Source organism: Aptenodytes patagonicus, chromosome 19 (assembly GCF_965638725.1).
Source record: "Aptenodytes patagonicus chromosome 19, bAptPat1.pri.cur, whole genome shotgun sequence".
NCBI classification, from domain to species: domain Eukaryota; kingdom Metazoa; phylum Chordata; class Aves; order Sphenisciformes; family Spheniscidae; genus Aptenodytes; species Aptenodytes patagonicus.
The window spans coordinates 6121887-6141729 of record NC_134967.1 but is presented as its reverse complement, the minus strand read 5'-3'; the positions used below and the strand labels follow the sequence as shown (position 1 = coordinate 6141729).

The 19843-nt window shown below is 48.8% G+C and overlaps 1 protein-coding gene across 1 annotated transcript in view; it reads right to left on the bottom strand.

The window, feature by feature from the left end:
- Window positions 1-19843, bottom strand: part of LOC143168988 (tyrosine-protein phosphatase non-receptor type 11-like) — a 58817-nt gene that overhangs the window by 13977 nt on the left and 24997 nt on the right. The window contains exon 2 of the mRNA XM_076356056.1: window positions 9391-9513. Coding sequence (XP_076212171.1) covers window positions 9391-9513 — 123 coding nt within the window. The remainder of the gene's footprint in view (window positions 1-9390; window positions 9514-19843) is intronic.

Genomic DNA, 19843 nt, shown 5'->3' with positions numbered 1-19843 from the left:
GGCCACACTAACCTCTGAGAGGCAGGTTAATTGTATTTTAAATGCACCTAGCAGCAGCCCCCCTGAGCCGGGGAGACATAGCTGGAAGCCCATTGCTTGATGGACGAGCTAGGTCAGGGAGAGATTCGTAAATCTGGGCAAATTTCTTGTTCTTTACCGTGCTGAGCTGCTCCCAGCCTCTCTCAATTTGTTGCCAAAGCAACCATGACAGTGAGATGCAGGAGACTCAAGGTGGTATAAGCAGCCTACCAGGTCAGACAGAAAACCCATTTCATGCAGTGGGGAATTAGAAAAGCTGCAGTGGTCTGTGCACAAGGTTAAATGGAAGGAAGAGCTGGATCCATGGCAGGGGCTCTGGGGCTCTCAGTAGTGGTTCTGCCCCCATTTCTCCTATCTTTCTGCAGCCGGGTACAGCCCCCGTTAGCAATGCAGTGAAAGACCAGATATCTGGATGGTATTGGATATCTAGCCCCAGCTCCACAAAATCATCTCCTGTTTAGTTTTCTTGGGCTGTAGGTACTGTCTACCTCAGAGTCTGGATCCTACCTCTTGATTTCAGAGAGAGGTTAAGATCTGGCCCTCAAATGCAAGCGGTGGCAAAAGGCTCTGTCTGCCTTAGGGGATTCTGGCGCAGCTGCAGGAACACAGCCAGGCTGTGTCAGCTGGATGTGCACACCAGGGTGTGTGCTGGCCTCATTTCACTGCACTTGTCACTCGCTAAGGTTCCCGGTATCATGCTAAGTCTGCACAGGGTTTACAGCGGTGTCATTTTATTTGGATACTTTTGTGCAAATTCCTCTAGTCTAGACAAGCGCTTGGAGCAGCACCAAGGTGGCCGAGTTCTCCTCTGGCAGAGGGGATCCGGCTGCTCTTCCATCCTGCCTCGCACACGCAAGATGGACACCTGGCTCCTCAGGTAAGGTGAGAAACGACCTCCTCCCTGGTACCTCCCCTTGAATACTACATTGAACTACGCACTGCAAGGTCTAATGAAAGTCCACCTTGGAGGACTCTGCTGACTTTGCAGTAACGCACTCTCCCAAAAGGCCTGACAGCAGAGGACATCAAATTCTGTGAGCCCGGGGCTTCAATCTGCAGGACTGTGGGATGGCTGGTGAAGGGCACACAGAGCACTGTGAGGAGTACAGCAGCCTCTCACAGTGACGGGATGGTCACCGCCATCCCTGGGATGCACTCATGTTGCCCATGTATGTAACTACTGCCATGGATTTTGCTATTTCCACATCTCTCAGGGATTTTAACAGCCACGACTTCTGGCACGTGAGGGGCTGGTCGTGTGCACAAGCAGATTAAATGCCGACCATCCAATGAGCTGTGCTAGAGTACACAGCGGCATCAGCTCGGCAACAAGACGAGGCCAAGCTGGAACTTGGCAATGAGATCTCTGTGTGCCAAGCCTTGAAGAGCCCACAGAAACATCAACAGCAGTGTGCTAGCACAGCCACTGTGTGCTCCTCCTCCTCCAGACCTGCCTTTATTAGAGGCATGACTTACGATTAGGTGGCAATGCTCTTAGCCACATTCAAGCCACAGTCACCACGTGTCACGCGGTTCTCCCTAAAACACTGCCCTGACAGATGGCTGTATTCACATTTATTCCATCCCAGTTGCTAAAGAGGACTTTGTCAATGTAGAATCAGCAATTCCAGTTTGTGCTCACACAGCCCTTCTTGGATGCTTTGTCTGGCATCGAGGTGATTTCCAGTTAGTGCCAATTCAGTGGCAACAACTGAGTCTGAACAGACAGAGACAGCACCCCCCAGTGTTACCACCATCCCACATTAATAGCAGAACAAAACCAGCAAAAGACTGGCAAACAGGCCTGAGGTGCGAAAATCTGCATCTGGATCCTGAACAGTCACACCACACCCGGACAACAAGGTCTTGGAGGCTGAAGCCAACCGCCTGTAACACAGGAAACCGCTGCGTGGCACCCCGGGAGTTTAGAGAGACACAGCTAGCTAACTCTTCCTGGTACATCTGGTAAGTATAGCTCTGACCTGGCCTGCCACACCAACTCCAGCTGTCCTACGGGCAGAGACTTCAAAGTCTGGCAGTCTAGGATATGAGCAGAACTCACTAGATGGAAATGAAAACTGGCTGTGAAATTCAGATCCCGGCCAGCGCTCCCATGACAATGCCTCTTCTCCGAGAGGGGCTGGCACATGAAGTGCTTCGACCATTCATGCCAGCAGCTGGACACGAAGAGCCTTTGTGCAGCACAGAAGGCAGCAGACCAAACTGTGTTTTTGCCACTTGGCCTGAGGCTCAAAAGCTCCCTTCTTTCCACAGCTGTCTCTCCCCACATCCCAACCCCGCTACAGACCTACAAAGGCTCAGTTCAGAAGATCCCCCCCACCCCCAAGGTCTTTGAGCACTTCAGGGGTGAAAAGCAGAGAGATAATCAGGGTCCTTTATCCCATGAGCCCTCAAGGTCATGCTAAACACAAAGGGCATTGATCGATCCCTATTTCCTTCCCATTTTCTTCTCTTAAAGCTTGCGTCACCTCTGCAGCTCCAAACTGGGCAGCAGAATTGGACTGCACAGTAGCAGCATCCATTAAACCGTGCCCTCGACATGTTGGCTGGTGAAATAAAGCACAAAGGAGATGCCCAAAGTACTCAGCTGCCCTGTGCCGGAGGGCACGGCTACTTCTGCCTAACAGACACACAGCTCTTATACAGGGTTGCAGCACTGTTTAATAGCAGATGCCAACTTTTTTGGCAGCTTCAGAGTCAGTAATCAGACAAATGAGAGTTGCCTCCATTCCAAGCTAAGCTTCTTTACACTATCAGCACAACTCCTTAGCTAGATATCCAGGAGGGTTTATTGATCCAAAGTATTCCAACTTGTGAATCTGTGTCCATGCTGCAGTGGCCACCAGTGTAGATGCAGTCTGCTCTTCTTCGCAATAGAGCACAGTCAATAAGAAGAGGACTCGCAAAAAACCCAAACAGACCCTTTTTTGCCACTGAAGGCAGAAGAGCCACTTTAAATGTCAGAAATACATTCACCTGTTGCATCCCCAGAAGTCTTTTATGGTCATGTGCTTTTCCTGCCTGTGTCAGACAGAGAAAGCCTAGAACTTCACAGCATGTACATATGACCCCTCTGACAAGCTGCAAAAAGTAACCCAAAACCCCCCGTAGTCTCCCTATGGAAAACCAAGAAGAATCTCCCACAGGGTTTAGAACCTTCGCTGAATGTTTGCTTTCAATTAAGTGATAGTTTGGGCTCTCAGAGAAAACTCACTATCCACTAATACAACACAACAGAACCAACTGACATTTGCATGCAATTTCAAACATACAACCAAGTGAATTCTAGACATTAGGTATGGGTTTCAAATTCTCATACCCGATTCCTAGGAAGAAGCAGTTCAGCTGTCTTGCCTGAGCCCTGCTGCTCACTTAAGGTGTTAGGAGCTCCAGAAGGTGCTTACAGGAGACCGAGGACATCCAAGTACTCAGTGAACTCACACATTGGCACTGTTTCCCTATAGGGCATCGATGCTTTTTGCATTCCTGAAGGTGCTTCCTGCTCCAAAGAGACCCAGCCTTTTGCCCTGGGAAGGGATGTGAAGCACAGACCATTTGCCAACCGGCTGCCGTCAAAAGGAGGCTTTCAACACACTCCTCTGCCTTGCCAAACTTGTAAATAGCAGCAAACATGAGCGCAAGTAAGCCAAGGGTATCCGTCTGTTAGTATTACATCTCTAACTGAACGATGTGCTTCCAAATAAATTCAAGCCCCCCCAGGACAAAAGTAAGACATTGTTGTCAGAGGAGAACGTGCTTTCTTAAGGGAAGAAGGGTCTTGTGATAAAAGCACTTAGCCAAGATTTGATGATCTGATGTTCAGCACCTTCTCAGAGGCTCTCAAGATGACTCTGGGCCCATCATTTGTTTCCTTGTTGTAACATGAAGACAGTGCCTCCCTTAGTTGGCTGGACTACCTTGGAAGAAGCAGAATCAGGCATACCTCTCACCGAATATTTGTGTAGGCCTGGATTACAGGGCCTTAACAGGTAGGTGCTATTATGATGAGACACAAGGACAACTGTTTTAGAAAAGAGCCTCTTTCAAGCCTCCATCCATTCTTCTCCAGACCCAATTTTCTTCCTGTGCTGCATCTGTATTGTCTGCAGGCAGCAACTCAACCAATGTAACACACCTGTAGTATTGATATACTCCTTTTCACAGAGTACGTATTCTACGGGACATAAAATCTTCCTTCTTGATTCCATGTCTTAACCTGTACCCAGAGTGTATTTGTACACGCCTTCTGGGGAAAAAAAAAAGTCCAGTTAAATATAGGAATGCTCAGTGGAAGTGTTAATAGGGAAACCACTCTGGGAGACTGTAGCTCTAACAAGATTTTGTTACCCAGAAGCACTTTGTACTGTGTCCCATGAACGAGGATAAGATCCGTTCCCATAAAATGTGACGCAGTTACCAAGTTAACAGGGTCTCCAACGTATGGTTCTTAACTGTCTTGGCATTTGCATTACTGTCGTGGCCACAGGCCAAGCACCACTTAGGCAAACTTTCAACATGCCTTTTCCTTTTGTTCAAGCTATTTACCCAGACCTGGCCAAATCTGTAAGAAGCTGTTCACTTTCTTCAGAAGTGATTCTAAATACTCGGTCTTCTGAAAACATGCTCTGGCAGATCCCGGCACGCACTGAAAGCTGGAAACGTGGGGCATTTCCTGCATGGCCTCCCATATTTCTCTCCCAACAGCCCTCACTTTCAAAAGGAGGTCTATTTTCTTAAGAATCACGGTTAAAATTTGGAAGACTCAATATCAAAAGCAAACCCGGTACCAGGTCCTTCTAGGAAACGAGATGTGACATAGCATACAAGAAAGGCAAGGAAGCCTTTGTAACAGCCACTCATCAGAACTGCAACAGGCAAATCAACTCTACTCGCATCCTCCAAAAATCCCCTAACTAGCAGGCTCTGCTCCCACCATCCAGAACAGCTTCCACAGCTCTCCTGCAAGCCCAGCTCCAGTTTACAGCCCCTTCCAGGCTCAGAAGCTGAGGCATTCCTCCAAACAGCCCCCTTCAGTGCAGGTTTTGTGAGCCACTCTGAAGAAAGCATGAAGTGTTGGAGTGCTGTCATTACCTTTGGCAAACACTAGCGCTCATAACCTGCAGGAGCCACTCCCTGCAGTGAGGAATATCACCCACATTAAGTGACCCGCTGATGCAGAGCTGTCGTATTGCCTGGGTTGAGGCAACACTGAAATAACCTGCAGAGAGCAGCGCTGCAGCAACTGCATGGAACACGACAGCTCACATATAGATGCACTGGATATTACTACAGCCTTACTCAGAATGACTCTCCATCTTCATTATACTTCAGCTGAATTTGCCAGACCACTTTCCTCCCGTTGATGCGCTCCATGTATTTGCTGAAGTGCCCAAAGAATAAGATAAGCCAATAAATCCCTGGAATCCCTGGAAGTATTTAAAAGACGTGTAGATGCGGCACTTAGGGACATGGTTTAGTGGGCATGGTGGTGTTGGGTCGACGGTTGGACTCGATCTTAGAGGTCTTTTCCAACCTTAATGATTCTATGAAATCCAAATTCAATATCCAGTACTGATGTACCACCAGCACACCAAACAAAGACTTCTCAGAAACACAGCCCTCTTGGCACTGGACTACGGCAAGTGTGCCTGGTCCTCTGGGTCGAACAAGCTCTTGAACTTATCTGCAGAGACGTCCCAAGAAGGAGTATGTTTCAGAAGAGGAAGGGCTGATGAGAGGAGCCAGGTTTGGCCAATTACAAGCTGCCAGCGGTTTGGACTCCGAGCTGAGGATTTTTTGAAGAGTTTTTTCTATTATTTTAAGACCAGGACAAACATCATCCATTCATTAACCGTATCACGTCCTCTCCACGTGGCTTGCCTCTTTCTCTTAAGAGCTGAAAAAACAAAGCCCTGTGAAGACTTGTTGCTGTAATGGTAAAGGCTGAAAGAGTGCACAGAGGTAAAGAAAGAAAGGGAAAGCAGCCACAGAGTTTCATGGAAACCCTCTCGTAACTTCTGCAATATTATTTCCTAGCCTCTCTTCAGGGACACATATCTGGATACACACCAGCACACGGCCACTTGGTGTGTGGTCTGGTCAGCCAAAACTCCATTGCCTGCTTTCTTTTCAGCCTCTCTGTAATTAAAAGGAGCTGCCTTTCCCCTCGCTGGCTTTCAAAAACCCTTGATGAAGCTGAAGGGGGGTTGAAAGAAGGAGGAAGAGGTTTTGATTGTTTTTCTAAAGGTACTTTCTCGCACTGACACCTCCATTTTAGGTACTTTTTCAAAGATATCTGTATTGTTTCCTTTGAAAAGCTTTTATTTCTCAGAAAGGAAAAAAATATATAGACCTGTCCAGTTCAGAGGTTTAAAAAAAAAAAAAAAAGCTCTGTCAGGATTCAATTCTAGGTGAGAATAATAACTCATTGTTCCAGCTGCGTGTGTGTGTAATGTAACAGGGAAAGGGGAAAAACAGAGCGGGAAGACAGCCGCCCAAGTTTTCAGCTTTCACAGCACATAAAGCTACTCATTCCATACTCTATTTGGTGTTGCAGCTCTAATTCCCAAGAACATTTATGCACATGTTTTGGGGCCATCATCAGTGGGAAAAGAGCATATCATTCAGCTGAAGGATAAACAAAACTGGTCTACCTAACCAGTGACCACGTCCAAGCAAATTTTCCATACCCGAGACTATAGGACAACCCTCGCCTCAAGTCATGGAATAGAGATGGGATGAGCCAGGAAGGAGCAAGGACTTACAGGTAAAAGTAGTCAATGGAAGAATTCTTTCTTTCCTTGTCTTCAATTCGCGATGCCTCAAAGCCCAACACATTGCCTCTAAGCTTGTGTGTCATGTTTAATGTGCTTTCCTGGAAACATGGTATGTGTCACAGCTTTGGTTTACTCAGAACTGTGAGAGTTGGTCAGACTTTCCACTGAGTTACAATCTGTCAGTGGGCTGTGGTGGTATTGTTCAATACTATGATATTAAGGCAATGCTGTATTGCTCCGCTCTTAACTTGCATCTCATTACTGCAGGACACCGTTCATGCATTAAGGGTGTTAATTGGCTCGATCTTCTGGCCAAAACAATACTGTTATTAAACATTTACTGCAGTGTAAAGGTCTCTCTGCAGTAGGAGGTGGTCCAAACCCCCTCCGATAATCTGACACTCTTCCTCCCCCCTCTCTGCTTTCTGCCATAGAGAAAGCAGAAAGGAGTAAAGAAATAATAGCAATAATAAAACTGCTCTGGGACTCCATAGCCAGCCGTAGCTGTTCCACGGGAGGCCAAGCTTTTATCCACTCAGTCTCAACACGTGCCACAGCTGGAAGAGGGGAGGCAGTGGACCAGCACAGGTGGAAGGCACCAAACCGCAATGGCAGAAACACACGTGGCCTTTGGCTGAGGCACAGGGACAGAGCTAAGGGAAGAAAACTCTGCAAACTTGTGGACTGACTCCACAGCACAAGGCACAAGTGCAGTAATGCAGGTGTGGGAACTGGCTCTCCCGACAAAGCAATTTACCCTGCTATTTCAGGGTAATTATGCTGCTAGCTGGGTATCTTTCCACATCAGGACACTGTTGCACAGCCATAACCTGCATCTGCTTGCACACCGCCTGGCTAAGCAGGTGCTGTCAGTACTTCACTTTACGATCAGACAACACCCCGACTCACAAAATTACATGAAAAGAGACACTAAGCTCACATGAAGATAACCCCCCATTTTACACGTATTCCCTTGCTGCCATAGCTTGCTCAAGGCAGCTCTCTGTGACTGAGTTTATTTTCCACTCTAATTAGAAGCACTTCCTGCCTCTCTCATTAACTCACAGCCACTTCTGATTGCAAGATTACTGGGGAGCTAGTGAAGTCAGATCCAAACACTCCCCACCCAGCCAATGCGCAGAAGAAGCTGGACTTTTTCCCTTCCGCTGTGTTGCTCCATAGCGTGAGGAGCTGTGGTCAGTCAGAGCCGTCCGAGAGGCAAAGGGTGGGACTGCTGGGTTGTATTCCCCAACACAAAAGGAAGCATTTAAAAAAAAATAAGACAGCTGCAAACCCTCCCTCTTGCCAAGCTAAGAAATGACTGCGCTTGGCAGAAAGGAGTGGCAGGTTCAAGTCCAGTGACAACTGCAAGGGGGGGAAAAATAAGGCTAAGAAGGGTTTCGTCTGAGCGGTTAAGGCAACAGGGAGAGGGTGAAGTCTCGCCGGAGCCAGTCGGCATTGCCACGCTGCTCTGACCGGCCAGCAGCTCCGGCAGCACCCGGCTGTGGAGGGAGAGGTGCGTGGGGAGGGACCGAGGCTCAAACCACGCCGGCGGTGCTCAAACCACTGCTCGATGGCAGTGCCCTGCCAGGTGGAAACGCTCTGTCCATGCCGTCGTTTGCACAAAGGTTCTCTAAACACAGTGTTGGTCAAAGGATTTATAAACTCACTGGCGTTTCCTAAACAAAATGAGGGCTGTTTAAATTAAACAGAAGCCACCACAAAAAGAGAGGTCTGTGTTACAAGTGCCTGGGGAAACCTTTGCTGAGCTATTTCCCCTGCAAGGCACCAGCTGGATGGCGCTCATGGAAGGTTCATCATGCCTTGAACCCACAACCTGCTCCTTTCATCTCAGGGACCGACTGGGTCAATGGTACCCTTTGCCTCTTCCCTTTAGTTCACCTTCAGAGCGTTCCACCCAGTGCATCTGCTCCACCGCGTCATAAGGGGCTACATTCACAAAGTCCATCGGCAAAAGTGCAGCTTTCCTCGCTGCAATTCCCTTGGTCCCAAAGAACACAAGAGCACGTTAAAGGTGGTGCACATGATACTGCCTGGGAACACAGCCACTGTGAGGCTGGTCAGCAAGCTCACTCTCTTACAGAGGTGCTCCTGGGATCCCTCACAGACACAGAAAACAAGTCTCTCCCAAAGGCAGCTACGTTAAGTTCCTTTGAAATTGGAGTGAGATGATTCATCCCTGCTGGGATTGAACATGCTCTCCGCAGAAACGTAAATGGGCTCGTTATCTTCCCTCCTCTGGCAACAATTGCTCCAGAAACACACGCCACAAGCACAGAGCCAACCCCGGCAGGACAGGGGCACGTGCAACCCACAGGGATGAACAAACCGGGGGAAAGTAGTGCGTGGCTTTTAGCACGGCCTCTGCAGCAACGGGGGGAGTTCAGCGACCCTTTAACTTCAAGCGGTACCACAGGGAGGTCATCTCTGTGCAGCGCCTCTCCCCTTGCACATACGTTAATCAGAGCAGGGTGTGCTGGAGAGTTCGAGGCAGCCCCTTTCCTCCAGTCCTCCTCTGCTGCTGTCTGCTTACCTGACAGAGAGAGTGAAATCTCCTGGGTTGCTCTTACTGGGTCGAGCCAGAAAGCTGCCATGGACACCCCTGGTCAGGAGCAGCTTCTCTGCCTCAATTCCGCTGATGTTGGGATGAAACCACCTGCAAAATGCAAACGTGACATGTGAAACGGTAATTAGCCTGAGCCTGCCCTGACTGCCTTCTCTGCTGCCCAAGGGCAGACACTGTCTTCCTACCTGCGAGGCAGGCACAGAGCCACAATCCTATCTAGCAGCACACCCGCCTTCCACCCCACCACGTTGCAGTAACAGCTTTCACTCAGAAAAGCCCTCCATTCAGATGTTACCACGGAGAAAGTCTTCTCAGACATCCAACAAGAGAGGTCTCTTTCCCAAAGGACTTGGTCCTCCTCTCCCTCAGCTCAGGCAAAAGCAAGAGCCCTGCGCCCTTTCTGCGGCACGGACAGGAGATTCCCCCTCTGGAGGAAACCACCGGCTGCGAAAATAGTTTTGACTTTTCTGGCTCCAGGTCTGATCCTGGCCGGCTGCTTCCCACCCAGCACTTACCAAGCTCATACCCTCTGAGCTGTCATGTTGCTGGCAAATGAACTGGGCCCAAGAAAAGACCTGCATCCCCGAGGGCACTTAAGGCATTTCTTTAAGGGCTTCCCGGCATGCTTCACAACAGAAAAACAGAAAAAGCTCCAATATCAAGAGCACTAAACCTCTTGTTCTCCCCAGCAAGAACACAAGCCTCAGGCCTTCGTCTCTCCCATTTAAAGTCTGTTACAAAGAGGGGATGCTCAGAGCTGGAGAGACGAAAGACTTTCCTTTGAGACTCTGTCTGGGAAGGAAAGGCACGCTCTTATCTGCAGTACACTGCGGCAGCAATAAGAAATCCTCTCGTAGCCTAAGGGCTTAAGTGTCGGTGCAAACACAACGGCAAGTGCAGCTTCCAGGATCTCCCTCTTTGCCCAGTCCCCAGAAAACAGCTAGGGCGGCTGGAGCAGACTTGTTAAGACAGCTTTGACTCTTCAACTTAAGGTGAAGCAGCTAATTTTAAGTCTCATTAGTCACAGCTCAAGCTGTGGTGCCGCAGCCGCCTTTCCCGAGAGCACAGAGGAGAAGGACCCAAACCGCACAACTGCTGTGTCAAAAGCAAAGTTCTCCACGCAGGACCAGCGCACAAGCCAGGGAAGCAGCAGCAAAGGGAACGCCGCTTTGCACGCTGCTGGAAAGCAACAGCGCAGTTGGTGTACATACCCAACAGGACATACTAGAAAAGGAAAAGAGAGACAGCTCACCCTAAGGGGAAAAAATGTTTCATCATATTGTGTGCTACTTTAACGTAATCTTTGTATTTTAAGTGTCATCAAACCATCTACTGACCTCATTTCTGATGCTATCATTCTTGATCAAGTTTCCTTGATGGAATCGCAAGAACTGGTGTTTCCCCAGGCTTTAATGTGTACTAAATGTGCATACTAGACCAATGATTTCCCACGTGGCACCAGTTTTATGGCTCGATTTTTCAGAAACCACTGAAAATCCACTTCCTAAATGCCAGGCTCTTTTGAGTAATCTCACAAGTCACACAAAGAGCACCCCAATCTGCGAGTCACTCAATTCTGAAAGTATTGCTCAGTTTTAGACCATGCTCCAGCAGACATTTCTGCATGGGACTGCTGTAACATTTTTCATGAGCAAAGAGGAGAAGATGAGCCACAGCTAACACCGTATGATAACAAAGCTAGCTTGTTGAGTGTTTCTGAGCAGCACCAACTGCAAGAGAACAGGCTGCACGCTCAAAACTCCCTTCAGAGTAAAGGACGATGCTGTAAGAGCTCCTGCATCGGCGGACAGGTCTGTGGCACCGCTCTGAACCAAACGACTCAAAACTGCAACACTTAGTTTTCCAAGCAAAGTGAAATGCGGGTTCTCAGGAGGAGCATATCTGGAAACATTTAGTAAGCTAGTTTCTTGTATACAGCTGTCTGTGGATCAGACTAGCTAACACAATGTCCCCCCAAAGGGTTTGCAAGTTTATCTCGTCTCGATTGTTGCAGAGAAATGCATAACCTAGCATCTCGCTGAGTGCCTGTGTTAGGAAATACACCCAAAGACTAAACCTACAAACATAAGCACACGCACGCTCATCAGAGTGTGTTTGTCTCCGAGATACACATAGAAAAGGTCAAGAAATGTCACCATCTCCTCCACAATTTGGGATTTCCTCCCTCCCACCACAAGCCAAACAGTTTTGATTAAAGATCCTTGAATTCTGGAGGAGGAGAGGTCTATTAGGGAAGGGCCATGGAAACAGATGGTAAACAGGAATCCCAGCCATTTCCAAGCCTTCTATTCCTGACATCACAGGAGTGACACCCTTTCATAAATCCACCATCTGCAGGGCCAGCACTTAACTGTGCCGCAAAACTGCTACTGGCATAGGAATGAACGCCTCTAACGGAGCTTAATGGAGCTCAGGGACAACGCAAAGCTGCCAAAGGCCACACAGAACGTTTCTACTGAATGCCTAATGGCAACAAAACCAGCACAATATTGCTAGCCAGAACGCAGTAGGAAAAACCTAAGGAAACATCTCTGGTAAAACAGTGGGATGAGAGCTCTCGAAGGCACGTACCCATAGCCGCGAGCACACACCGGTTCTGAGAACATCCCAGTCAGTGTGACAGCAGTGTCTTCACAAGGCTGCCACGAGAACAGGAATCACACACCCCCGCGCATCCCCTTGTCCCCCTGTCACTCAAGGCTCCCATGTAAATACTTGTCCTGGGATGCAGTACCTCAGCCGGAGTCAGACCTGCGTGATGCTGAGGACGGACAACTTTGCGTAGCTTGCCAGTGTCAGGAAGAGGGCGGAGGTGCTGGGGCTGTAAATCCTCCGGCATCCGTGGCACTGGGCTCCCACGAGGAGGAAGGCAACAGAAACAAAAGGACCTTATGTCCAACATCCCCTCCAAGTGGACGGATGGGTGCTTGGGAAGGGAGGACCATAACCATTTTCTTTTTCCACCCCCCCAGCTGTTGACCACAGCTACAAAATCGATTCGCGTCAGTCCCTTTTCAGCATCTTTTTCCTAGTGAAATACTGAGAGGGAATAGCAGGGGCCACTTACAAACTCTCTGCAAACACTCAAGAGGGGGACAGCACTGTATAAAAAGAGACGGGGAAGGAGTATATTGGGGGCAAATTTGGGGCTCTATCAACTTTGATGTTGTCTTTGTGTCACTAAACAGAAACCTAAATGCTAAACACCCTTTCCCTTGATGACTCCCACTGCTTGGACAGGAATCAATTCATACACGCATACACAGACCGCTTGTTATTTAGCTTGCAAGAAGCATAAACAATGAGCTGAGGAGAAAACCTTTGCAGCCCTCACAGACAGAAGAGGGACAAAGGAAATTTCCAAATTCAGCAGCAAAAAAAAGAAGAAAGAAAAAAAAAAAAGGGGAAAAAGCCCTCTGCAAGCATAGGCACCTCTCCCGTGGATTTCTGGAACAAAGAAAACCTCCTTGCACAGCTCGTCTTCGGAGGGCTGCGTATGGACGGGAACGTATTGCTTGGCACTGACTCACACAGGCCGCCTTCTTGAGCCAGGGAAGACACTACAGGCCTGTAGCATGAAAGGGGTATTTTCAAATTCAAGGTCATCTCCATTTAGGAATTCCGGTCCTGAAATTGAGCGCTTGCTCCCCTCAGGATTTACTGCCTGGACGACGTGGGAATTTGCAAAAATGAGGTTTGTTGCAGCGCACATCCTCAATCCCTCATGCAGCTCAGAGAGCTACAAATGACTCAAAACCCACCTCTCCCACTCACGGGATATTCTGGCACGCCTATTTCCAGGTCCCAGCTCGCTCCCTGTTCCTGTAAACAGCGGAATAAAAAACAACAGCAAAACCAGCCAAAACTGAACTTAAGGCTCTTTGGCTCGTGAAGGTCGCCCCATCCTACACAGTGTACACCAAGAGCCTGCCCGCTCTGAAGCTCTCTGCCGCTTCATCCTGCGGGTGAAGGCACAACCGCCAAGGCCACTACGTAGCCTGAGGTGCTTTTATCAATACAGCCTGTTTTTCTCCTGACCTGGAGTAAGCTGTACTTGCAGAAAGCATCTTTAGAGCTGTTTTTCATTATGGTTTTTACTGGAGTACATTTGTTGGTAAGCAAAACCAACCCACAACAGAGCAGATGAGAAGAAAGCACCAACCCACACATCTCTCACTAAATGGCAATACTAAAACCTGCAAACAGCCTTAGACAGTCCCACAGACTGCGAGCTCTAGCCGTGCATCGGGGGAGCAAGCACCACTCACTTGCAGGCGAACCCGGGGCTTCGAGTCAGACCTTTTGGACTCACAGATTATTCATAGGAAGATCTGCAATATTCTGAGAAGGGAAACAAATAAAGAGAATCCAAACTAGATCCCCAGCATAGGGGGGGAAAAAAAGCATTATTAATATCACACCGTCGTTTTGATGTCAGCAAATGACAAGCATTATTGTGCAGTTGGTCATCCAGGCAACCGCTCGATTGTTAGCACTTTCTGCAAAACTGAGTCACCCCTAAAGAATTGCTCTAAATAAGAGTGGGGATCTAACTTCTCATCTCTACCGCTACAAGTAAATATACGCTGTCTACTTCAGGCAATACTGCTTTCCTGCAGAGAAATGCATTTCCCTTCCATCGTTCAACCCATCTAAAATCAAACTTAAATTAAAAAGCCACCCGCAAGCGCCTTTCAGGAACCAAAGGCAACAACCAAAGCTACATGAAGAAATTTATTAAAATAAACAGAGAGAAAATGGAGAGACTTGCACGCAGCGCTCAGTCCCCAACACAGACTAACAGAAAGATATTGCTTGGGCTGCGGGAGGGAAAGGGGGTACGATTCGCTCAGAACGGGAACCGACCCCGCGAGGCGGGAGAGGGCTCTGTGTAGGGTTCAGGCCAGGCTGAGCAGTGCACCAGGCACGTTCAGAAGCAGAAAGGTCCGATAGCCACGAGAACGCCAGAAAGCCCGTTGTGAGAAACCCGGCATGACTGCGGGCGCCGTGGGGGTGGTAGTCACTGACGTGGCGTGCCCTCAACACCACTTTCCTTGCGGGGAGTGCCTCAAAACACCGGCTCCGGCACTTAGCTCCTCACGCTGCATCAGCTCTTCACCGGCTCTCGCAGCCCTACAACTGGTCTTTGTCGAACGGCTCCCCCCCCCCGCCACGAAAGCCTTGTGGCCCCATTCGAGCGCTCAGTGGCCAGCACGAGCAAATCTGGGCACAGGCCAGACAAAGGCAGATCCGTTTCTCCAGCTGGGATTTACCCGCTTACACAAAAGGGCAAACCTTAGGTAGATGCCAGCCGTCCCCCACCCACGCGCTACGATAAAAGCTGACCGATGCAACGGCTACAGACCCTTCCTGACCTTGTGGGCACCAAAATAAGCAACGGTGGTGGCACAGCTCCCCAGGCCCAGGTAAATCAGATACAAGGACCTCTGGCTTCAAAACAGGCCCTTGGGAGGGAGCAACGTTCCAGCAGAAGCTCTGGAAAAGGAAACCTTTCTCCGTGTTAAAACTTATCAAAGAATTTCTCTCTAATTACTAAAGAGTCGTCTTTTCCATACAGTGTTACTCATTTCTTCCCTAACATAAGCAGGAATGCTTTTTTCTGCTGGAATGCATCCTTGTGCCCTTGTCTTGGGATAAAACAGAACAAATAGTTGAGCAACACCGTTACACCCTCAGAAATCTATAAAACAAGGCATTTTTAAAAGCCTAGCTGGGAATCCTGGTATTCTAAACAGCTCCAGCAAACATCCCACGGGTAAAAAGCACCATACCTGAAATGATAATTCTGAAATGATTCAGAGGCCATTGAATGTGGCATCGGGGAAGCAGGGTGCCAGCATCCCGATCCACCAGCAGATGAACTCTTGAAAATGACTGTCTGGGATTATTACAGCTCCCAGCTAACACTTACAGAGCTGCTGGGGCCCAAGATCCTTTGACCTATAGGTAAACGATAAAGTTCCTAAGTGAAGTCCCAAAGGAGATGGAAGCAAGTTATTCCAGATCACCACCTTTTCTTTTTCCCTTCTCTCACACAGCCCAAAGAAGGTACAACGTGCGTCTTGCACGGAAGAGAAGGCTGCCAAGCGAACACGCTGGCTGCTGAGACTCACAGACCCGCTCCCCTCCGAGCAGACACAGGATGTCTACCCCAGAATACCGCACACATGAAAGCCAGAGTCATCGCTGAAGACTTTAAAGCAATTGCCACGGGGCTTGGGAACAGCATGTGCCCAGGGTTTCACTACACTTATTTGGGGGCATCCCCAGAGAAGCCAGCACCAGGTGCACATCCATTGCAGGCCCCTAGTGCCTGGGTTTGAAGGCCAATTTAGCCCAACGTCAGCAAGAGAATTTGGAGCATTTGTAATGGTAAAACTTCTTTTTGTTAGGCTTGGAGAGGATCAAAGCAAATGTGGCTCAAGAGACAACGCCTACGCACTTCGTGTGTGGTTAGCCCTGTTTGGTTCAACACAAACTCCAACCCAGCAAGCTGAGGTCGTTCGAGAAACTGGAAAAGGGGGAGGAGGGGACCAACCGCCACCAGACTTCCCTTCCGCGATGCTATAGCCTCTCGACACTAGCCAGGAGCAAGGGTCAGTGTTCGCAGCAGATGCTGTCGGTACAGGGCGGACGGACCCCCCGGTCCCACAGCCAGAGACACCCCGCCTCCCACCGCAGCGAAGGAAGGGCAGGATGCAGACCCTGCCCTTGGAGGCAGCCAAGCAAATAAACAACCGAAGCTTCTTCCAGCAGAGGAATGAGGAGGCTGACTCGTGAGAGCAGGCGTAACTTGGGGCAACGCAGTGCTTTGCAAGACTAAGTTTCCTATTCAGCAAATAGGAAGAAATCTTCAGAGCTGCTTAAAGGATCCGGACACTTATTATCCATCTAAAGGGAATACAAAGACCCATCGGTTTGCGTTTGCACACAACAGAGACTCTCCCTTCAGTGCTGAACAGCGAAGGGTACATACCTCTTGAGCTCTCACAACATAGCTGAAGCAGAAGCGAAGCTGGGACAGTCACAGAAGCAATTCACTCTCTGTAAGGTTATTAATCCTTGGAATGGGGCTAGTAGGTGCAAACTTCTGGGCTGAGCGAATGCTGCTGTCCTGTTCCTGCGAGAGACCTCTGGTATGGAGGAGGAGGAACAGAATCAGGATCCTGGCTTGGAGAACAGACAAGCAGCTCTTTTCTTGAGGGAGATTTACCTAGGCTGGGACTCAGACCCTGCTGCCTCTGGGAACAGCAAGGCTCCACACAGCATGGTTCGCTCTCTACAGCTCGCCTGTGGTTGGGGAATATCATGCCCACACACTCAGCAAGGCCGCTTTGGCCTCTCAGCTGCCTGGCAACTTGGCCAAGGTACCAGGTTACAGTAGGAGTCCCAGAGCTAACAGTAATATTTAGAGCCATTTGTCAGAGGAATGCTCCCTGCTGAAGAGACCAATATCTGGCACACTCACTGGTTTCCAAGAGGAATGAAAAAGGCATTCCTCACTTGCATGTTTAGGGCTTTTTGCAGATATGGTTCAGGGTAGGAAGCAGCTACAGCATTGCAGCTCTCCGAAGAGCAGCAGAAACTTGCTTGTGTGAGCAGGCTGTTCCTCACAGACCACCTGGGGTTGAGCTGAGCAAGGAAGCCTGTACTGTGAGAAATCGTCAGCGGACCACATGCTGCCAGCAGCTCTTCAGTTTATAAACCCCCCAGGCTGCAAAAGGAAGAGCAGACCTTCTAGAAACCGCTCAGGACCTCATGCAAAACAGAAAGCATCCCGAGCGTCAGTAGTGCTAACTTCAAGCATTGAACAAAAGAGGTTAGATTTGGAGTGTGGAGTTGACGTATAAAACCGACAGTAAAAGCAAGGCTGCATTCTCCTCGTTCGAAGACACTCAGGGTCACCTTGTCCAAGCTTTTCTCTGGATCCACCAGGGCTGAAAGTTTCCTCTGCCCAAAACACAGATGTTCTGATACTTCCTTGATAGGAGTAGAGACTCCAAGAAGGGTGCTCCATTTTGCAGCAGGTCCCGCAACAGCGCACCACACGGCGATACTGACACAGACCCGCCTGCGGGATGGCACTAAGCAAGATGCTAAAACATTGGCCACCAGCAAAAATCCACAGCGAGGTGCTTGCATAGCATGGCATGGCATTTCCCAGACCTTTGGGGGGGGGGGGGAAGGGCAGACTTTCCTAAAAAGATGGTAATAAGCAATTCCATGTTAGTTGAGGAGAGGTCACACTTGTCCTGCGACATTAAGGCTTAATTTAGCAAACTGTGCATTTACTATACAGCAGGCTGCTGTTGGTTTCAAGATGTTTCCATGCTGAATTATTAGCATTCACATCTTCATTGAAAGCTGTTCTACACAGGCATGGCTGCATATAAAGCATTTCTCAAACCTGACAGAGCCACAACAGCCTCCTTTGTTGGTTCTAGTCTGGTTCAATTCAAATCCCATCAGAAGACTCATTATACCAAGCATAGCCTCAAGGGAGTGTATTAAATAAATATACCCTGCAAATCTATTCAATTCTACATACAGGTAAATATTTTCTTTTTCCTAAAGCAATTAGCATCATGACAGCTAACCGTGACAGTGCACATAATCTAATATCCCCCAAGACTTCTGTAAACAACTTTAAAACAAACAAACAAAAATTCTTACTACATTTCTAAATCAGCATACCCATTTCCATAGCAGGTACAGAAGTCTGCGCTGCATCCTCTGGGGTGCAACAGTCACTTCTATAGAAACCGGCTTGCTTGCTTCCTTCCCCATATATTTTACAGAGCATTTTCCTAATGGATCTCACACTCCTGTGAGAATGGTTAACTACTTTCTCGGAGAAGGTACTCACCTTATTTTCACCAAATTCCAATAGAATCTAGATGTCTAACATCCTTTGGCTCGTTTAAAGAGTCCAACTTTTGCACAAACCAAGTTCTCACCACTAGCACAAACAGCCAACTCAAAGCAAACGAGGTGTTTATGCAGAAAGTCTGGCCTGTTTCCACAAGTGCTGTTTACTCCAACACTTAAAGACAAGGAACGGCACAAGCAATAGCAAAGAGCAGATGGACTGGCTGCTGAGGCCCTGACCCTGAACGGAGGTTGGTGGGCTTGCTCCCAATAAGCAGATTCACAGTTTTCACCCACTTTTCAAATTGTCTCAGAGAGAAGGATGGTGCCTCCAGCCTTCCCGCAGCCTCCCCCCGATCACTCACGCGGGCAGGGCAGAGTGCCTTCAAGCCGCTCCATGCCCCTTTGCCAACAGGTTTTGACACCCAAAGAAAGACTCCAGTGATAAATGTGGGACAGAGAGGCACAGAAGCCAGGGTCATGCAGCACAACCCCTACTTCACGTGGTATCATTGAGATCCCCTGGTTCTTGACAAAGCCTTCAATAAAAATAACACAGGATCTCAGAGTAACCGTACAAGAGCAGGTAAGTAGGACAAAACCCTGACATGCTTTTGACACGAGTAACCAGCTTCCCCCACTCCTACCCCATAGCTGGACAATGGCTGAATGGTTGAAAAGAGCACAATATTAAACAGCAAGGATGAAAAGGTGTGCTGGGTTGGAAGAGGCCAGAGACCCTTTTCTGCTGCAAAGCAGAAGTCAAGCTCTCATTTCAGGAGGGGAAGATTGGTAGTTTTTGCAGGCAAACTCTGTAGCTATCCACAGGGTTTTGTAGCCGTCTCTTTTAAGCAGCTTATGTGCCCCACTGGATTTAGGTACCACAAAAAAAAGCTGATGCTATCAACCCCCTTTGTGTGCAACGGCCAGCCCAGGCTGAGGATGCAGGCACATTTCCAACCACCAGCCCCACCTCCTTGAGAAAGGCCAGGTTTCCATTGACACCCTGTAAAAAGAGCCGGGGTTTTGCTCAGTGGTTTTTTTCCCCCCCGTTCAATTTCAAGACATATGGTTAGTGAATGTGTGCGCACAGAGGGACTTCCCCAGAGAAAACACAACCAGAGCAAGGCAGAGCACTGTGTCAGACAGAAGAGATGAGACAAAGCAGTCCAGCAGAGGCTTGGTGACCTGCGAGGCTGGTGAGGGGTCTGGAGAACAAGTCTTATGAGGAGCGGCTGAGGGAACTGGGGTTGTGTAGCCTGGAGAAGAGGAGGCTCGGGGGAGACCTCATCGCTCTCTACAACTACCTGAAAGGAGGTTGTAGCGAGGTGGGGGTCGGTCTCTTCTCCCAAGTAACAAGCGATAGGACGAGAGGAAACGGCCTCAAGTTGCGCCAGGGGAGGTTTAGATTGGACATGAGGAAAAATTTCTTTACTAAAAGAGTGGTTAAACATCGGAACAGGCTGCCCAGGGAAGTGGTGGAGTCCCCATCCCTGGAGGTATTTAAAAG